Source organism: Danio rerio, chromosome 2, assembly GCF_052040795.2.
Source record: "Danio rerio strain M-AB ecotype USA chromosome 2, GRCz13ab, whole genome shotgun sequence".
Taxonomy (NCBI): Eukaryota; Metazoa; Chordata; class Actinopteri; order Cypriniformes; family Danionidae; genus Danio; species Danio rerio.
The window spans coordinates 40,031,618-40,052,873 of NC_141022.1; the positions used below are offsets into that span (position 1 = coordinate 40,031,618).

The window sequence follows — 21,256 nt, forward strand, 5'->3', positions numbered from 1 at the left end:
AATACAGAACATTTTTTTCATCATAATAAAAATCTTTCATTTTCATATATATTGAAAATGTGAATATATTTTAGAGTAATTTATTATCATATACATTTAACAATTCAAGCTGCATATGAGAGATTTATTTATAGCAATATTCAGCAAGACATTTAAAAAATATGTCATTTTCATTTTAGGCAACAGGTGGCGCAGAGGGTAGCACGATCGCCTCACAGCAAGAAGCTTGCTGGTTCGAGCCCCGGCTGGGTCACAAGGCATTTCTGTGTGGAGTTTGCATGTTCTCCCAGTTTTTGTGTGGGTTTCCTCCAGGTGCTCCAGTTTCCCCCATAGTCCAAAGACATGCGCTAGGTAAATCCGGTAGGCGAAATTGGCAGCATGTAGCCTATATGTGTGAATGCACGAGTGTATGGGTGTTTCCCAGTGCTGGATTACAGCTGGAAGGGCATTTGCTGCGTAAAACATATTCTTGATAAGTTGGTGATTCATTCTGCTGTGGCGACCCTTGATTAATAAAGGGACTAAGCTGAAATGAAAATGAATGAATGAATTTTCATTTTTACTTGTCCACTATACTTTTCAGCTTTAATCCAAGTGAATGCATTCGAATAAAACCAAACCTAAGCGTCTGCATTTAAATTTACATTGGATTATGATTTCAAGTCTATTAAAAACATAACAGGTTTTAATATTCAATTATAACTACTGCATAAACATTTTAATGCCATAAAATCTCATAAGAACACAAAACATTTAAATAAACAATATTGAATCAAAATATAGTAAATTCTTTAACTGTAGAATTTAAAAAAAAGGTCCAGCACCAAAGTATTAACCCTAATTAAATAAAAACACTGGTTTAAAATGAGCCTGATCTATGTGAATGCTTTAGTTTCGCGCACTGTCCTCTGGGTGGCACTGCACTCAAAAGGGAGGAGTTGGCGAGAAAAAAACGGACTTTAATGATAGTCCTTTCAGAATGACACGTATGAAAGTTTTGAAAAAGCCAATTCATAGCCATTAGTCGGACTTACTTTTTCCGTAAGGGCTAAGTAGCCTATAATTACAGCTGTAAGAGAAAAGTATGTAAGAAAGCAACTGGTGCGTCCATTAAAGGGACAGCAACGCGAGCAGAAAAAAATAAACAGACGGATCATTGTGGCTTTCCTAAACATTTACGTCTCTGAAGAATCGGATGGCACATAGTCTATACTGTCTACTCAAGAAGAGGAGGAAAAAAGATGGGGAAAGGGATTTGTTCGAGACGACAGAGAAGAATATTTCAGTCTTTCCTCCTTGTCATCTTCGTCTGCGGGACGTTGTGCGCCTTCATGATCTCATATGAGATGCATAAAGAGCTGAAAAAGACTGAGGCGACCGCTTTGAAGTACCAGCAGCATCAAGAGTCTCTTTCTGCGCAGCTGCAAGGTACAAAATTAATCAAAAGATCCTACAGCGAAGGCACGTTGTATTAGATGTTTGATTAGGGCTTATCTGATTGTTTGGAGAAATCTGATGGGAGCCTCCGGAGATTTCCATTCAAAATGTTTTGGCCTGTTTGTTAATTCCTCTTATCCACGCATAATATTTGGCGCAGGATAATAGAGCAGCTAATACGCATCATCACAACATCAGCATTTTTTTTTGTGAACAACATTCCTTGAGAATACTGATTTGCTTTCTGTCTCTAAGCTTTTGAATGGGCTCCTTTGACAGACGTTGGTTATCACTACACTGAGGATTTTCACCTCTCTGTGCCATATTATGGTGTTAGTATCATTGAAACCTGTCAACTACTATCCAGATCACATCTGTTTCATTATGGAATTATTTTAAGGACATATAAACTCACATAAACAGTCTTTAATCTATTTTTCTTTTATTCTGCCATTTGAAATAAATTATAATTACAAGTAAACATGATTCAGGCATAGCCTAATACATTACCGGTCAAAAGTTTGAGGTCTTGATTTTTAAATGTTTTAAAATAAGCTTGTCCTGCTCACCAAGGCTGCATTTGTTTAATCAAAAATAAAGTATAAATTGTGAAATGTTATTGCACTATAAAATAACTGTTCAAGAGCAGTTTATAATTTAATTTAATAATTTATTCCAGTTATTTTAATGATGAATTTTCAGCTTCATTACTCCAGTATTCAGTCACATAATCCTTCAGAAATCACTCTAATATTAATTCTCCTTCTTCTTCTTCTTCTTCTTCTTCTTCTTCTTCTTCTTCTTCTTCTTCTTATTATTATTATTATTATTATTATTATTATAATTAATAGTAATAAAAGCAATAATGACTGTAGTAATAACTTCATTTGAAACAACATACAATAAGAAATTGTATTTAAAATTTAAAATTGTAATAAATATTTAACAATTTAACAAATGTTTTACATTTAATAAACACCACCTTGTTGAACAGAACAATTCTCTTTAAAAAAAAACATGAAAAAAACTGAGCCCAAACATTTGACCGGTAGTGTATTTTTCAATAGCCGACTCTATTTTTATATATTAAAAATAATAATAATAATAATAATGATAGTAATAATAATAATAACATTAATAATAACTTTTATTAAAGGCAAATGAACTAACTGTTAAGGCAGTACAATAAATGTGACCATGGTTTACAACTAAGATAAAAATATTTTTTTATTTTTTCCTATTTGGTGGATGGGTAAGATTAAGAGGCCAAAGGCCATGATACAGTAGGTTAGGGCCGGTGGAGGGAATTTTGTCCAGGACACTAGGGTTACACCTAAACTCTTTACGAGAAGTGATTTTTAATGACTTTTAACATCTCATCCGTGTCCCCTTCACTTTACTGGGGCATCAGGACTCAGGACACAGACCGCAGGTTGAGCACCCCCTGCTGGCCTCCCTAACACTACTTTCAACAGCAACGTAGTAGTTTTCCAATGTGATCTCCCATCCAAGTACTGACCAGGTTCAGTTCTGCTTAGCTTCAGTGAGTAAGCGCTTTTGGGCTGCAGGGTGGTATGGCTGTGGCAATATACCTTAAAAACGGTATATTTTAACTAATATTTATCAACAATAAAGCTATTTTAAATTACTTTAATTGCTGTTTAGGATTATAATACTCTATAACTATTATTCCAGAAATTATACATATATTTAATAATTTTAATGAGGTAAAGTACAGGAAAATTACACTTAAGCTATAGTTAGTCATGTGATAAGATAAGTAGGCCTGATTTCTTCATACTCATAATCTAAAATTACCCAGCTGACCAGGAAGATTTTGAAGTATGCATCTTTTGAAGACTTTACTATCCCAGACTACAGAAAAGGTTATGTGGATGGCAGTAAAGTGATGCAACTGATGCTCTTAACTGATGCATTACGTCCATGCAGATTACCTTCATACTGAATAGAGCATACTTTTTTAGTAGTTGTGAGCTCATTCAAAATAAATAAATACATTTCAGATGCAGCCCCAATGCACTTTTTCTTGTCATGGTTGCTTTACATTGCACTTGCATGCCAAAATGGCAGTAAAAAACATGTTTTCTCTTTTCAGTTGTATACGAACACCATTCTAAACTAGAGAAATCCCTCCAGAAGGAAAGACTAGAGCACAAGAAGGCTGAAGAGGGTAATGTCCTGTTCATTTGCACATCAATTGATTTCCTGATATACGCGACCCACTTAATCTGGATGCGATTTGATAATGATGATGACAGATAATGAATGATAATGAGTCCAGGTTGTGCTGAATGCAGTGTGCTTGACGTTTGTTTTTAAAAGCCTCTATTGATTGTCAATACATCATAGATTTCCTCGTGTTTAAGCGGGAGTCACAGAAGGCCCTCAACAAAGAGAAGGTAATTTAAAACGTATGGTGTTTTGATTGCTAATGATGCGTAAACATGATTGAGCCGACCGAGTTGTTTCAGCTGTTATGGATGAATAATAACTTGTGCAATTTCATTCGACCCAACAGCAAGATTCAACCTATCGACTGAATTCTCTGCAGACAGAGCACCAAATACTGCAGGTGAGATGCCATTCGTAATGGAAGCAATTACGTAACTTTGTTTGAAATATGATGTATTAATAGTGATTTTGTCAAACCTAATCATTTGCCGTTGGATTGGAATCTTGTCTATATGTCTATATCAGTCCCAACATGAAGATTTGAAGATGCAGTACTATGAGCTTCAAGAGAAGCATCAGAATCAAGGGCAGGATCATGAGCGTGTTCTGGATGAACACAGGCTGAAAATAGACAACCTGCAGAGGGAGAAGGAGGTTGAAATATCCAGACTTAAAGGTAAATTAGTCTGCTGGGGGAATGTATTCAGAGTCATCAAATTTAAAGAGACAGTTCACCCAGAAATAAATATATGTGACCCTGCACCACAACACCACTAGTAACAAGTGTTTTTTAAATTGAGATAAATGCATATCATCTGAAAGATGAATAAATTGGTTTCCCTATAGTTTGTTAGGATATGAAAATATCGACATAGGCTCATTCTGAAAACGTAGCCCTATATACATTTCTGGAGGTCGTGAATTATGTAGCCAGAAGTACATATGGCTGCATTTTGTCTTTCAAACGAATGCTACGAGGCGGTATGAAGCTGTTCTTTTTCGTGTTTCCCAGCTGACCGCTTACCTTCGTATGGACGGCTTTCCCGCTGTTACCAATTTGTCCAGTTAGCTCGTCATGTACGTCGGTAGACTTGAGATGCAGACAGTTGACTGCAGCAATGTGGTTTGAGTCCGGTGAACAGTTCAAGAAGACAAAAACAAAAGCCAAAAACTAAAATAAACAAGTAAATAACAGTGTGAGAATGTTGTCAAATCAGAAAACGTGGTGAAAATCAGTGTGCTTTTCTTTTTCTGGATTGCTTTACAAAACACTGTCGGTTGGGCTTAGGGAAGTGGGTTGGGTGGGGGAATCAGTCGGTGGGTCTGTCAGTCAGTCTACAGCTGCCTCTGGTGGATTTATGTGAGAATAGCAGGTGCGAATGTCACAAGAGTAATTTGAGATCTCAAATGCATACACAGCAGCCTCTGGTGGATTTGTGAAAATAAAAACTGCATCCAAAAAAAAATAAAATGTAGCTCCTAGGATTTATTTAACGATCTCCAGAAATGTATATAGGTTTTCAGAATGAGCCATGGGTTGGACAATTTTTGTCAGAGATACAACTAGTTAAAAATCTGGAACCTGAGTGTTTAAAAACATCACATTAAAAGTTCTTAGCAATTCGCATTATTAATCAAAAATTGGGTTTTGACATATTTATGATAGGAGATGTGTTAAATGTCTTCATGGAACATAGTCTTTACTTAATATTCTAATGATTTTGGGCATACAAGAAAATATTATAAAATAATAATAAAAAACGTCCCATATACCAATATAAGATTGGTTTTGTGGTCCGTGTCACATATTTTGTCATCATTTATTGTTTCAAACCTGTATGGACTGACAGACACAAAAAGATATTTTGAAGAATGCAGTCAACCAAACTTTTCCCAGGCTCATTACAGATACGTACCCAGGTCTACATTTCTGCGTACATCAAAATACAAAACCAAAAATGTGTGTTCTCACAGAGTCTTGTTTTTGCAAATTGGCCAGAGGCAGCTGTGTATGTTTTTTGATGATTTCAAATTTCTCTCGTGTCCTCTTCTAAATCCATCAGAGGATGCATTATACACTTCAGCCGACCAGGGGTGCGTTTTCCAAAACCATCGTTAGCCAACTAAGGATGCAAGTTCTGTTGTTACAAACAAAGTTCAGTGATTTGCCATTTCCAAAATCCATCGTTTCAACGAACATTCGCAAACTGTGTCACAAACTTGTGCACTTGCAACTATACCTCTGACCTCTGGAGCTGTAGTTAGAAACAAAGTTCCTGGCTGTGTTCTATTCCCACTTATCCCCCCATGCCCTATTAATTTAGAACATTCTAACATTTAAACTTGGAATGATTAAAAATAAAAAAACATTGAAGTCGTCACTTTTAGGTGTTATTTGCTTTCAAAGTATTTTTTACAGTTCAGTTTTAGCAATCCTAATGTTTACAATTGCGCTCCCTTCGCAGTGCACTTTGAAAAAATTGATGTCACTTTGAACACAACCTCATGACAAAAGCTATAGGTGACCTGTTATTTAAAAGTGGAATTTATGTTACATCTCCAAAGCTTGTGAAAAAAAAAACATAGCATCAATAATGCTTTTAATTTATAGTGGGTTATTTATTAAGTGTCTGTACTTTATGATATGGGACATGGTAGTTTGCATGTGTCAAATTGTAAAAGTACTTTTCAAAAAAAAAATGAATAAACAATATCCTACTTAATAATCATCGTCATCATCATTAATATTAGTAATATCATTATTAAAGAAGGATTTTTTCATTTCCTAATAAATAATAAATATTACATTTCTTAATAAATGGCCTCATTATTTATTTAATATATGATTTATATATGATATTAGAACACGTGTTAGCTTTTGTAAGTGATTTAATGTTTAGAATAGAATATATAATTTTCTAAATAATATTTGTAAAGGAAATATAGGCCCTATATCTGCTATTCACATATATTTCAATTAATATGGAAAATGAGTGCATGTTTTTAACAAAACTAATATTGGATTTTTTTAACTGCATGTCCGTGTAAAATAATATAATTTCCACAAAGAAATTATGGGGTTCTTCTCTAAAGAAGAAGTTACTTAACCGTTCAGATCATCATTATGGGCGTTTTATAAACTTCGGGTTTTGGGAAACACTTGTCACTACATCGTTCTTTTCCCAACTGATGCATCGTACTTTGACAGTTCAGCTGCGAGTTACGTACGTTGTTGTTTGGGAAACGCACTCCAGGCCAGCTTGCTGTCAACTGACTGACTGACCCATCCACCCCATTCCCTAAACCCAACCAATACTGTTTTCAAAAGCAATCTAAAAAAAAAAGCCGTTGCAGCTGTGTGATTTCATCACATTTTCAGCCTGTTGTTAATTTATTTATTTTACCTGATTTCTATAATCGTTCTTCGCCGGACTCGAACCCCATCATCGCGGTCAACTTAGCTCCATATCCCAAGTCTGTAAACCAAATGAAGAAGCCATCCACATGGAGCTATGCAGGCAGCTGGTAGTGCTAAAAGGAGCAGAAGCCGTTAACGGTGTCATACCACTCATAGCATTCTTTTTAAAGATGAAATGACGTACCTCTGGCTACATAATTTGCGTTCGCCATAAATGTAGACAGGGGTACATATCCACAAGGAGCCTGTGTTGAAACTTTTGCTGGTCAGCATTTGAGAAAATAAAAAACTAAATATCATGTATGTTAATGAGCACCAGAATGTTTGGTTATCCAGATTCTTGAAAATATCATTTTTGTATTCAGTAAAGGAAATAAATTCATGCAGGTTTGAAATCAATTAAAGCTGAAAAAAAGATGTGTGTATTTTTATTTTTTAAGTGAAATATAAAAAAATTGCTGTTAATTTACTCACTCTTATGCTATTTAAGATGTACGTGACATTTTGTTTGATCGTATTTTGTTAAATATGATTTTTAATGGATGGACCTTGGTGTATTGTATCATCAGGAGCTTCAGGTATTCATTTTGTTTTGCCTGTGTTTGTTTTGGTGTTGGACTCTAACATCTCCAGTAGCCTTTGGTATTTTATGAATCACCAAGGACCACGGATTCAGCTAAAAAATGTTTAATCTTCCACCGAAGAAAAAAACTCACCTAGCTCTTGGAGGGTGACTAAATTAACAGCGGACTTTCGTTTTTTGGGTGAACCATTTTCCTTCAAGGCTCATAGCAAATCCATTTCCCTCCATATAAAATGCGCTTGACCATATACATTTGCCAGAGTCTTTCATCACCTGATTTCTCCTTGTAGAGAACGTGTACAACCTTCGAGAGGAGAACCGACAGCTGCGGAAAGCTCATCAGGATATCTACGCGCAGTTACTTGACGTGCAGGTCAGCGAAACTACAAAGGATTCTGGGATGCATTATGTGATTAGGGTTTAAAGGGAGTTTGAATTTTCAAGTTGTAGTTCAGTTAAGGACACACAGTATTTCTGGTTCAGCTTGTAATGTCGAGGATATAATCGAAATCCAGTGAAAACGTGTGGTAAATGATTTTTGAGTACTGTGATTATACAAAAATGACATAAAGAAATTTCCATTTCAGGAACAGCACAAGAATCTGCAAGCTTCAAAAGATCATCTCACACTGGCATTAGTAGACCATATAAATGCAGTTGTTGCAGCCCATGTAAAATTACAGTCATCAGTATTGTTTTTATGTTTGACCGAATCAAGATATGTAGTTGTGTGTGCCATCTAATACATCACATTCTGCCACTGCATGCAGCAGTGCTTTTAACAAATAATACACAAATAGGCACATAAAAGAACATGCCAGTATAAAATAAACTGTTTATGTTGCTTATCGGTACTACTTCTTAACACTTAATGTATGATGTTTGCTATTAATGTAAGACAACATTAATTGTTGTCTAACCTTTTAAGATAAAATACTACTGTTCAAAGGTTTGGGGTCAGTAGGATGTTTGAATCTCTCATTCTCAGTAAAGCTGGTCAACATACAGTAGTAACACTAAAATCGTGAGATTTTTTACTATTTAAAATAAGAGCTTTCTGTTCAAACTTATTTTAAAATGTAGTTTATTTTTGTGATGTAAACTTTTTCAGTGTGACATAATCCTTCAGAAATTCATTCATTGATTTTCCTTCAGCTCAGTCTCTGATTTTTCAGAGGTTGTCACAGTGGCATGAACTGCCAACTTTTCCAGCATATGTTTTACAAAGCGAATGCCCTTCCAGCCGCAACCCAGCACGGGGAAACACTCACAAACTCTCGCATTCAAACACACACTTAAACATTACAGCCAATTTAGTTTCTTCAATTCACCTATACCACGTGTTTTCCCAGTTTGCAAGGAATTCTGGCCCAGATTTGGCATAAATCTGGCACAGCAGACATTCATCCGGCACTGGTTTGGCAGAGGTGGCACCGTCTTTAAGGTGGCACACAAGACTTGGGCCAGATGTAAATTGGTAATAATTGAAATGTGGGCCATGTAAGTTTGGCTTTTCTTAACCCACATTTAAAATACATTTTTATTATTTTATTATTTTAGAGGCTACAATCAGGTCGCTTTGTGAAAAAGTATGCCCATAGCACACCTAAAGCACAATGATTCATGGGTTTATCAATTTCATTGCAGTCATGACACACCAACATATCTGGCCCAATTCAGGCTCTGTTATGGGTTATTAACTTGGCTGAGACTTGGCCCAGATATAGTCCATGTTTGGCCCTTGTTTGGAAGCCAGATTTGGTCCAGTCATGTACCATAATTCACTGCGACATGTGGGCCAAGCAAAAGCTGATTGTGTGGGCCAGAGCTGGGACAGAGATATTTTGCTTCGTGGGTTTGGACTGGGGGAAACCGGAGCACCCGGAGCAAACCCACACGAACACGGGGAGAAAATGCAAACTTCACACAGAAATCGGCGACCTTCCAGCTGTGAGGCGACAGTGCTAACCACTGAGCTACTGTGCCGCCACTAATCCTACAGAAATAATTTTAATTATCCCTTTTATAAGATTATTTAGAATTGGTTTACATGGTGCTGTGAGTGACAAAATATGTAAATATAATGTGAAAATATTCAAGGTGACTACACAATCACAAAAACACTGATGACACGGAAGAAAGTACTGGGAACAAAATCTGAAGTCTTATATGTGTAATATAAATATAACTAAAATGTATACAGAAAATGCAAATCAACAGAACAAGTAACAGGTGTGCAACTAAACAGAAACATTGACAACAAATAACAACTGATAAACATATCATGATTTTGCCAATTACTATGTGATCCTGGATTAACATCTATATTGGAACATCATCTTTGTTCGAAAATGCAATCCATACTCACTACCCCTATACCCAACCATAACTGTAAATTATTGCCAAAATCAGAGGGGAAAAATAGGTTTATAACAATCATATAGATATGCATAAATCTAATCGTAAGCATAAACTGTAAACATATCCCTTAATTCTGATTGGCTGATTGGAATGTTGTTCCAGGATCAACATAGATGTTAATCCAGGAACATGTCCTACTTGGTGAAATCAGGTTGGCGGAACTGAGAACTGGGGTAAAAAAAACAAGCCATACAAAACACTATTAATTAATTAGGCACAGTATATAATTTTACACTTCAGGTTCTTTTGGGTGTGATCACATGGGGAAGAAACAGCGCTGTTTTTATCATAGTAAATAAAACAAATAATATTTAAGCAGGGCAACACAGTGGTGCAGCAGGTAGTGCTGTCGCCTCACAGCAAGAAGGTCGCTGGTTCGAGCCTCGGCTAAGTCAGTTGGCATTTCTATGTGGAGTTTGCATGTACTCCCTGTTCCAGTGGGTTTCCTCCGGGTGCTCCGGTTTCTCCCACAAGTCCAAAGATACAGGTAAATTGAGTAAGCTAAAATTGTCTGTAGTGTATGTGTGTAAATGACAGTATATGGGTGTTTCCCAGTGATGGGTTGCAGCTGGAAGGGCATTCGCAGGGTAAAACATATGCTGGATATATTGGCGGTCCATTCCACTGTGGCGACCCCATATTAATGAAGGGACTAAGCCGAAAAAAAAAGAATGAATCAATGTTAAAGCATCTTTAGTTTTTCTCCATTTTCTATAAAACCGAACCAGAAATCGAGGATGTGTGATGTCATAAGCATGGCGACACAGGATACCATCTGTGTCACTAGTTAAAATAGCTTATCTCTGGATTTGAACATTCTTCAAAACATTCAGGATAATTTAATTACATAAGTCAGCAAAATATATAATGAATAATGAAAAAATCTTACATATTGAGCCTTTAATACTTCCTTGCTGAATACATGATGTCATAAATTATAACAAAATCTGACCCCAAACGTTTCTACCTACTAATCATTTTCTCATTTCACATGCAGACAGATGAGTGAATTAAGTTAAGTTTGTTAAAACTCTTCTCTATATATTCTATATATCATTGTGCTGAGCATGTCTGCAGGAGTCTCATATTATGGCTGAATTTTCTTTTACGCCTCATGCCTCAGGTTCAAGCTGTAATAACTACAGATGCGTTTCCACAGTCGACAGCTGACCCTGTGTGAGTGATGCATGTTTGCCTGCCATTAACATTTTAATACCGTCATTACATCTGACCGGATATAATGCGGCCCCATTCTACCATTTAGACTACTTATTCTTCCTCACCTCGCATTGCAGGTTATCATATCTTTAGCAGAATCATGTAATCGTCGGTTCTCGAATAAATCCGGGGGAATATATTTCATAACAATTATTTATGAGGGTCAGAATTTATTACGTGCAGTTATCTTGCATTATAAATTCAGCACATTTTCTCCCTGGCTGTTTATTTAATTTATGTTTTCGAATCTCTCTATGCTGAGTCAGCATATTTCTCTTGTAGCGTCGGGCCTCGTATTATTTGACTTTCATTACCCAATCCAAGCATCACAAAGTATCACTTGAGGAATTTCTAACTCCATCCTGATTCAGTGTTTGAATAAAGCTTCAGGTGGAAAAGCTATATAAAGCATCTGCTGCAGCTAAAATTGATAAATTTGCAAGCGAAAGCACTGGCAGCTATAGACTAGAGACAGTAGAACGCCCAAATGAGGATCTGCATTATAAACCCATTCAGGTACAAAGGAAAATGTTAAATGTACATCGCTAAAGACTCACTCATTCATCCATTCCTTTTTATTTGCAAGAAAGCCTATAGAGGAACCTGCTGTAGACATGAATGTGTGCCGTTCACACTCTCACGTCACAAACGGATTAAGTCTTAATCCGTTTTTCGAATTATTCTCACTTCCCACCGCAGTCGGAGTATATAATCAAAGGCATTTGAGCTAGTTTGTCAACTTGAGGATGAGAAAACTCTTGTAGCTAAATGTGTAGCTGTGGCTAATGCAAGTGTCTTATCATCAGGCCACACCACACTTTGGTCATAGGGATGTTTCTCCTTTACAGGTGGAAGGATATGAGGGAAATGGAAAAGGCTTTTCCCCTCGAGGTGTGTTGGAGATTGAAAATAACAATGTGACCAAAGTGGCAATGAAGCAGCCTCGGCAAATTGATATTTTTGCTGAGGGAAACGGCAAGAAAGAGGAGAGAAGCACATCAAAGGATAGAGGAGGAGAGGATAAGGGGGAAAAGGCAGAGCTGGAACATTCCTTATCAAACCCAGAAGAGCTGGGCATTAACCCTCGCAACACGTTAAGCCAAAGCCTGGAGAAACAGACACAGACGGAGCCACTTCACACAACCAAAGCGCACTTTGAGGCTTTGGATCCAGTTCTTGCTGGTAAGGAAGGGTATTTTTGTAGCAGGTGTTGGCTTTTTTGTGATTTTTTTTATGAAGCTAGGGGTTCTTGGATGAAAGTCCAGAGTGTTGCTTGATAGTTGTGTTGCTGAGATGGCCTAATAAATACATAAGGATAAAAGAAAACTGTTTATGTTTCTAGATAAGTTTTTATTATTTTTGAAATATCCCAGCAATCATTTTTTTGTTTTTAAAAAAGGTTTAATAGATTTTAATAGACGTCTATACATAGTCGTCTTGGCTAAAATAAGAGTAAATTTGGGCTGTCAGAAAAAATCTAATAGACGTCTAAGAATACACCAAAACTAGACATCAAATAAACATAAATGAATGCCTACACATACAGTATAAAGTCTGTCTAATCTGTCTATTTGATGACTAGAATTTTGGTCTCAGATGTCTATTAGATTTTCACTAACAGCCCAAGTTTAGCCTTGTTTTAGCCAAGCTGTCTATGTTTAAATGTATATTAGATGTGTAATAAACACAAAATTACCTGGGATGCCTCTTGTGTTCACCAAGGTCGTATTTATTTTGTAAGCATACAGTAAATTCTGAAATATTAATATGTACAATTGCTGTATTTTATTGCAGGATATTTCAGAATGTAATTTTAGTAAATTGACATTTAATTTTAATCAGACTATATTTAATTTTTTTCAGTTTGTTAATTTAATGTCTGATGCTGAATTATCAGCTTCATTACTATCATTTTTAGTGTCACATGACCTTTTAGAAATAATTTCAATATGCTGATTTAGTACTTTTCCCAATACTCGGTTGCGGCTGGAAGGACATCTGCTGCGTAAAACATATGCCGGAATAGTTGGTGGTTCATTGCGCTGTGGTGACCTCTGACTTAATCATTATTAGTACTTATAAGGCTTTGGATCCAGTTCTTGCTGGTAAAAAAAGGGTATTTTTGTGGCAGGTGTTGGCTTTTTTGTGATTTTTTTTTTCGAGCTGAGATGGCCTAATAAATACAGAAGGATAAAAAGAAAACAAGAAAAGTGTTTGTTTACTCTACTGGACAAATGTTTAGAATACGTACAGTGTTTAATATTTTTTAAAAATATTTCAGATTGTAATTTTAGTAAATTGTCATTTTAATTTTAATCCGATTATATAACAAATATATGATAATGGCAAAGCTGAATTATAAGCAACATTATTGCATTTTTAATGTGTTCTATGATATTTCAGAAATCATTTTAATATGCTGATTTATGGCTTAATTATTATTATTATTACTCAGTCAATTATATTGGCTAATGATACATTTCAAGTTGAATTAAAAAATGAAAAACAGAATTAATTTATTTAATTTTGATGTAATTTTGTTGAATTTATTTTAAGGTGAATATTAAAATGTATTTTAATTGTCTATAATGGTCATTTTTGATTAACATATTCTTGCTAAATAAAGTCATCAGTTTTTTTTTTCATCACAGTCTTTAGAATAAAAAAAATCTATAATTTAATTATAATAATAAATGAAATTCTTTTGCTACAAAAAATATATATTAGAATAATTTCTGTTTTTATGTATGATATTAAAGGCAGTTCAGCCTTGGTGAGCTTAAAATACATATTTTAAAAACTTTAAAATCCTGAAATAGTAATGCACATAGCACATTTACACTACTAAACTTCTATTTTACTTTCCCAAAATACAGGCAATGCTGTGCAAACACTCCTTGGTAGGGCAGGACAAGATGCAGCAAAACATGTGGAGGATGCTCAAAAACAGGTGTGTGTAATAATACTAAGTAGATGTTATTGTATATACAGTACATCTAGAAGACTCTTTTAAAAATTTTTCCTATGCTGCACTGCATAAGAACTGCATGATCAGACAACTGAAAGCTGCCCAAATCAGATTTGAAAAGATTGATGTTTGTGTTGAAGCTGTTCAGAAATCTGTGTCACATATCGAGAGAGAAAAAATTAATTCAGACCACTTACACACTGCACGAATGTAGACAAATTGCATGCAGAGTCATAAATTAATTATTCAATAACATCAAGGCACTGTGGCGTAAACACTGTGGCAGCACTTTCTCTGTATTATTTCTTGAAAAGCTCGATTATTTGACTTTGAAGTGCAAATTAAAATTTCTTTAATGTTTTATCACAGGAAATTACATCATTTGAAGTTGCAGTTTTTCTATTAATGACTTATTCTCTCTATAAAATGACTCTTTTGAGCAGGGCATAGGGAAAAACTTGAACACAGAGATTGAGGCCAACAACCAGAACGAAGAAGAGGATGAAGAAGAAACCGAGTACAAGACTAATGCGGACAAGATCAGACCTGAAGAGGATGAACAGCTTGTGGTGAGTTAAGAAGAAGGACAAGAGCTTATTCAATTATTTGTGACTTCTGATCTTTTCTTGGACAACTTTCTTTTTTGTGTGTGTGTTTGTGTTTTAAAGCACTAAAACTATTAAATATTACATTTAATATTACAATGTCATGTAACTCTTAATGTTTCTTTAGAAATCACTGAGTGCGTTTACATGGGCACTAATAATCTGATTTTAATGCGATTAAGACAATGCTTTGATTAAGAGTCTACCATGTAAACAGCTAATTTTGATTAATTTAATCTAATTAAGGTCATAATCAAACTAAACAGAGAACGGATTAAGACATGTGGAGTATGCTGATTTTAGTTGCATTATTAAAGTTATTTAATTAAACTATTACCATCACGTAGGAATTTTCACTGCATTTTTCAACAGGATAGTCTATACACACACAGCTGTTTGACATTGTTCTCTACACCTATCGAGTCAGTGAAGGACCTCAGACACCTGCAGTTTTTTTTCCCATACAGCATGCGCTATCAAATTCCATTAAAACTACACTCTTCCAGCAGTTCATACTCGCATCCAATATCTCATTTGTCATGGGGGCATGCATGAAATATTCCTGAATGAAAGTGAAAGTGCCAAACTGCAGTTAAAGTTGACATAAAAAAATGAAACACCCGAAATTACATGAAACTGGAGGAAATGTGGATAGCGTAGTGACGCAATGATGGTAATCGAATTATGTGCTATAACATGTAAAACGGGATCATGAAAGGAACATTCAAAAAGCAACTAATGTAAACACCTTAATCAAATTATTGTCTTATTCAGATTAAGGCAAATAATTTTATTATCGGTGTCCTTGTAAGCGTAGTCACTGTTATCTGCTGATTTACAGCTGATTTAGAGATTCTTTTTTTTTTTTTATTTAAAAGTTTTTGTCACAGTATAATATTGAAATCATTTTGCTTTTTTGAGTTTTTATGCACTGCACTTCTTACTTGGACTTTTTGTTTTGGGTTTAGTTCATTTATTTATTTGTTTTCTTTTTGTCTTAGTCCCATTATTAATCTGGGGTCACCACTGCGGAATGAACCGCTAACTCATCCAGCATATGTTTTAAGCAGCGTATGCCCTTCCAACTGCAACCCATCATTGGGAAACACTCATACACTCTCATTCACACACATTAATGACAGACGATTTTAGCTTACCCAATTCACCTGTGGGGAAACTAGAGCACCCAGAGGAAACCCACGCGAATGCAGGGAGAACATGCAAACTCCACACAGAAAAGCCAACTGACCCAGCCAAAGCTTGAACCAGCAACCTTCTTGCTGTGAGGCGACAGCACTACCTACTGCGCCACCATGTCGCTCTTGTTTCTAGTTCAAATATCTAAAAATTCTTAAATCAAGAAGCATTTAAGTCAAAATATTGTCTTGTTTTCATGAATAATAAAGCCAAAATTAAGTGAGTTTTTCCTTAAAACAAGCAAAATAATCGGCCAATAGAGTAAGCAAAATAAACTTGTTTTCTCTTTAAAAAAAGAATATTTTGCTTACCCCATTGGCTGATTTTTTTGCTTGTTCTAAGGAAAAACACGCTTAATTTGTAATTATTATTCCTGAAAATAAGACAATATTTTTACTTAAAAGCTTCTTGGATTAAGACTTGTTCAATATTTGGACTAGAAACAAGAAAAAAAAATCGAAGTGAGAAAAACATTTTTGCAGTGTGTTACTTGTTTGTTGTTTAATATACGTTATTTAGTAGAATTTTACTTTTTTCATGAAAAGTTTCAATTTGATCAATTTAATGTTTATTGCTGAATAAAATCATTGCTTTCACTCTCTCTTTCTCATTTTGTTTTCTTAAAACTTTCATTTGAATATTTCTTTTAATATTAATAACATTAGTGATTATAAACCACTGATATTTTTATATTTAGACTATATTTGCTATCATCTAACTTAATTCTCATTCATCACATTCATTTATTTATTTTCTTTTTGGCTTAGTCCCTTTACTAATCAGGGGTCGCCACAGCGGAATGAACCGCCAACTCATCCAGCATATGTTTTACACAGTCTTCCAGCTGCAACACTGAGAAACCCCATACACTCTTGCATTTACACATATACACTACTGGCTATTTAGATTAACCTATTCACCTATAGCGCATGTCTTTGGACTGTGAAGGAAACCAGAGCACCTGGAGGAAACCCATGCGAACGGGGAGAACATGCAAACTCCACTCAGAAATGCCAGCTGACCCAGTCGGGGCTCAACCTAGCGATCTTCTTGCTGTGAGGTGATCATGCTACCTATAGTGCCAGCGTGGCGCCTAACTAGCACATATATAAAAGAAATAACATTGTCATTCATTCATTCATTCATTCATTCTTTTAGGCTTAGTCCCTTTGTTAATCAGGGGTCGCCACAGCAGAATGAACCACCAACTTATTCAGCATATGTTTTACACAGCGGATGAACACAGTGACCTTCTTGTTGTGAGGTGACAACTCCCCACTGCGCCACCACGCCATCCTTCTGTTTTCATACAATTTTTAAAAAATTGCTGGAAGGAATTATTTCAACTAATTAGTTTTTACAAATTTAAGTGGATTGAACATAAAACTATTAAGTTCTTGCTAAAAAAACTCATGTTGTCATGTTGTTTCAGCTCATTTTCAAAAGTTCACACTTAGTCGATGATTGATTATAAGCAAGTTTAGCATGCTGTCCCGGGAGAGAGCCCAAAAGGTCTTTGAGCCCTGGGCTCCCTGCCGTTTGCAGGGCAAGAAGGGAGCTTTGAGCTCAGGTAGATCTCAACAACTCCCCCTTTTTGATAAGAGATGATGACTACAATGATTGCTATGAAGAGATATCCTGCTGGATGAGAGTTTGACTGTATTGCTAAATTTAGATTGATCAATTCACTCGTAGTGCATGTTTTTGGAATGTGGAAGGAAACTCTTCATATCGAAGATGACTGTAGTGAGAAACCCTGGCTCTTTATAGTGTGTTAGGAATCGTCTGATTTGTGGATTATACATGCAGAACCAGCCGTGTTTAATCATAATCACGTGATCCTCTCAAAATTAGTTTATAAATAAACTTCACTTAAATGAGTAGTCTGAACAAACAGACGTCATTTTTTGTGTGTATGGTTCTTTATCATGCTGTAGCATTTAAAATCATTATGCGTAGGGATTTAAACCAAATATTATAGAATATTAATATTTTATATTTTAAAAAACTGTTAACCTGTTGAGGAATTTGCCGTTGTATATGCTTTAGCTCAATCCACTGGTGGGAAGTGATAAGCAGATTACTGATGCACTATATCAATAGGTGGCAGGCAATCCAGAGCCGGATGAGCAATATGTGGACGATGTGGAGGAAGAGGTGAGGCAATACAGCCATTGATGGACTGGCTTGCTGAGTACAAGATACAAAATGGTACTTGAAAAATGACTTGTTCCCTTCATCCATTAGACTCTTGATGAATCCGTTCATAACAGACAGAAGAGAGCGGAGGAAGACGAGAGCGAAGAAGATCTCTACACTGAACGTGATGGAGTACAGGTCAGACAAACACTCTGTCCAGCAGTCAGAGAACAGGGAGGGAAACAAGTAGAGAGGAATCTGTTCTTTGTACTTTAGCTAAAATGTTTAAATGTATAGCAGTCAAAAGTTTGGAATCAGGATTTTTTACATTTTGTTTTAAAGAAGGCTGCTCAAAAATGTTGTAAAAACAGCAATGTTGTGATATATTAATAACATTTAAAACTTTTTCAACTTGTATATATTTTTTACATATAACCAATGACAGCAAAAGACATACAGTTAAAGTCAGAATTATTAGCCCTCCTGTTTATTTTTCCCCCAATTTCTGTTTAATGAAGAGAAGATTTTTTTCAACACATTTCTAAACATAATAGTTTTAAGAACTCATTTCTAATAACTAATCTATTTTATCTTTGATATGATGACAGTAAATAATATTTGAGTAGATACTTTCCAAGACACTTCTATACAGCTTAAAGTGACAATTAAAGGCTTAACTAGGTTAATTAGGTTAATTGGGCGGGATAGGGTAATTAGGCAAGCTATTGTATATTGATGGTTTGTTCTGTAGACTATTGAAAAAAATCTAGCTCAAAGGGGCTAATAACTTTAAACTTATTATTTTTATAACTTTAACTAAAACTTTTATTCTAGATAAAATAAAACAAATAAGACTTTGTCCAGAAGAAGAAATATTACCAGACATACTGTAAAAATTTCCTTGCTCTGTTAAACATCATTTGGGAAATAGAAAAATCAAAAAATCAAAGACGGGCTAATAATTGACTTCAACTGTACATACATACGTACGTATGCATAATGTTTTCTGTTTTCATATTTTTTATGATCAAATTAATTTCTGTAATTTTAAAGATGAATTTACTGCAGTCTTCAGTGTCACACAATCATTCAGAAATCTCTATAATATGATGTTTTTTTGTTTTGATCAGTTACTAATTGTTATTACTAATTATTTGTATATATATATATATCAATGTTGAAAACTTTTTCCCTGCTTTTGTTTAGTAAAAATAACACATTTACTTATTTAAAGATTTTTTTTTAACTAATTGTCCTTGATGGATAAAAATAAATGAAAATATTTAAATGGTACCTTTGTATGATACTGCACAGTTTCTAGAAAATGATGAAGCAGCTCAACAGTTTTCAACACTGATAAAAATAAAAAGTATTTCTTGTGCAGTAGTAAATCAAATTAAAATCACAGAAACAATTATAAAACAATGAATTTAAACTGTATTGTACTGTATTTTAGATTAAATAAATCCAGCCTTTATGAGAAGAATAGACATCTTTTAAAAATATTTTTAAAGTCCCCAAGAAATCAAAATTAATTATTTTATTTTGTCAGCTCACATTGCTAGCTTTGGGCTTGAACAAATACATCTGTGCATGGCATTAAGAATAAAAGTTTGCCCTTCTAATCTTAAATTGAATTCTGTTAAAGTACTTTTTGTTTTTTCAGTTAAATTATCACATTATATCTTAGGCATGGTTAACATTTAATCATGCTGTACTCCAACTGTCAGTTTTGAGAACAAACAGAAATGGTGAGGATCAGGTGTCTGTTAAGTTGTAATGATTCTCCCCAACATCTTTTCCTGACCTTTCTGAATGAAATGCCTACTTTACATCCATTCAGCTTGCGGTAAAAAAAAACAAGCCACGCCCACTGTTTTCTCTTTTAATATTCTGTTTCTCTCAGAACTGCATCACAATACGAAAACAATAACGGTTGCAACTTCCGGTTCATGGGGACTTTAAAATCTTTCTGATTTCAAACTTTTGTCCAGTAGTGCAGTTAGAAATTAAATGCACTAAAATATTTATAAAAATAGTGCACTTTGAGAATAAAGGAATTTAATTATTGTACAGTTGTTTTTCTGAATGATTATTATTACAATTATTGTTTCAGGATCATGCAAACCCAGAATCAGAAACGTTTGCCAATCAGGAGTACTTAAAGAAAAACTAATAAAAAGAGGATGAAAGAGGAAAAAAGAAATCAAAAGACTGAGATGTCCTGTCTTCTGAGTGGCTTTACACATCTCTTCTTGACTGGCGGAAACTTAAAGTACAACTGCAACAACTCTAAAGAACTGACTACTCGTGCTTATGCAAGACTTATGCAAGGATTTTTACAGCATTTATTTTTAATCAAGGCTTTGTGTCTTCTTGATCTTACTAAGGCGATAGGAACTGGCATCCTGCTGATATGCATTCAATATGTCGATGAATATTTGAATGATTTCTTTTGGGCAGAAAAGTAATTAGTATTTTTTTTTTTTAAATATTCATTCAGTTCTCCACTTTTAAGTTTCAAGTAAAATGCGTTTAAAATAATTTTCACTTATATTTTCACTTTATAAAAAGTAGTAATGCATTATTGGAACAACAAAGAAGAGGAACAAATGAAAATGTATTGCAAAGCTTTTTGTGTTTTTATACTTTTTAACTTGTAGTACTTTTCCTGTGGAGAGTTATACTTTATTGTGAAAACTTGCACATTGGGACTAAACTTACAAGAAAATCAAGTATTTTTGGAACTGTAGTTTTCACGTACACTGAATTACATTCAAACAGTTGCTTTTGACATATTCACATGAAGCCAAACGATTATTTTTGTTCACTTTTTTTTAGATATTGTTGAAAAGAATAATATCAAAATGGTGCTTTAGTTAACCCCCTTTCCTCCCAACTGATCCCGTTCTCATTTATATGAATGTGATCTGTATTTTTTCATGCAAATGAGATGCTGTGTTTATTGTTTTTCTAATAAAGATTTTACAATACTACTGCTAAAGCCGAATATGAGACCTCAAACGCCCACGGAAAGTGTAACCTGGTTGGTCAGGAGACGGAAGCTGTCACCTAGA

At 34.8% G+C, this 21,256-nt stretch overlaps 2 protein-coding genes across 2 annotated transcripts in view; one reads left to right on the forward strand and one right to left on the reverse strand.

The window, feature by feature from the left end:
* Positions 1-21,256, reverse strand: part of skila (SKI-like proto-oncogene a) — a 672,908-nt gene that overhangs the window by 19,183 nt on the left and 632,469 nt on the right. The window lies entirely within an intron of this gene.
* On the forward strand, positions 1,000-21,171 carry golim4b (golgi integral membrane protein 4b). Its single transcript, NM_001014349.2, is given in 14 exon segments — positions 1,000-1,428; positions 3,554-3,628; positions 3,808-3,857; positions 3,977-4,030; positions 4,156-4,306; positions 7,922-8,004; positions 8,219-8,302; positions 12,119-12,452; positions 14,147-14,220; positions 14,682-14,807; positions 18,144-18,197; positions 18,288-18,377; positions 20,296-20,340; positions 20,343-21,171. Coding segments are annotated over 14 exon segments (1,434 nt in total). The 5' UTR covers positions 1,000-1,241; the 3' UTR covers positions 20,370-21,171.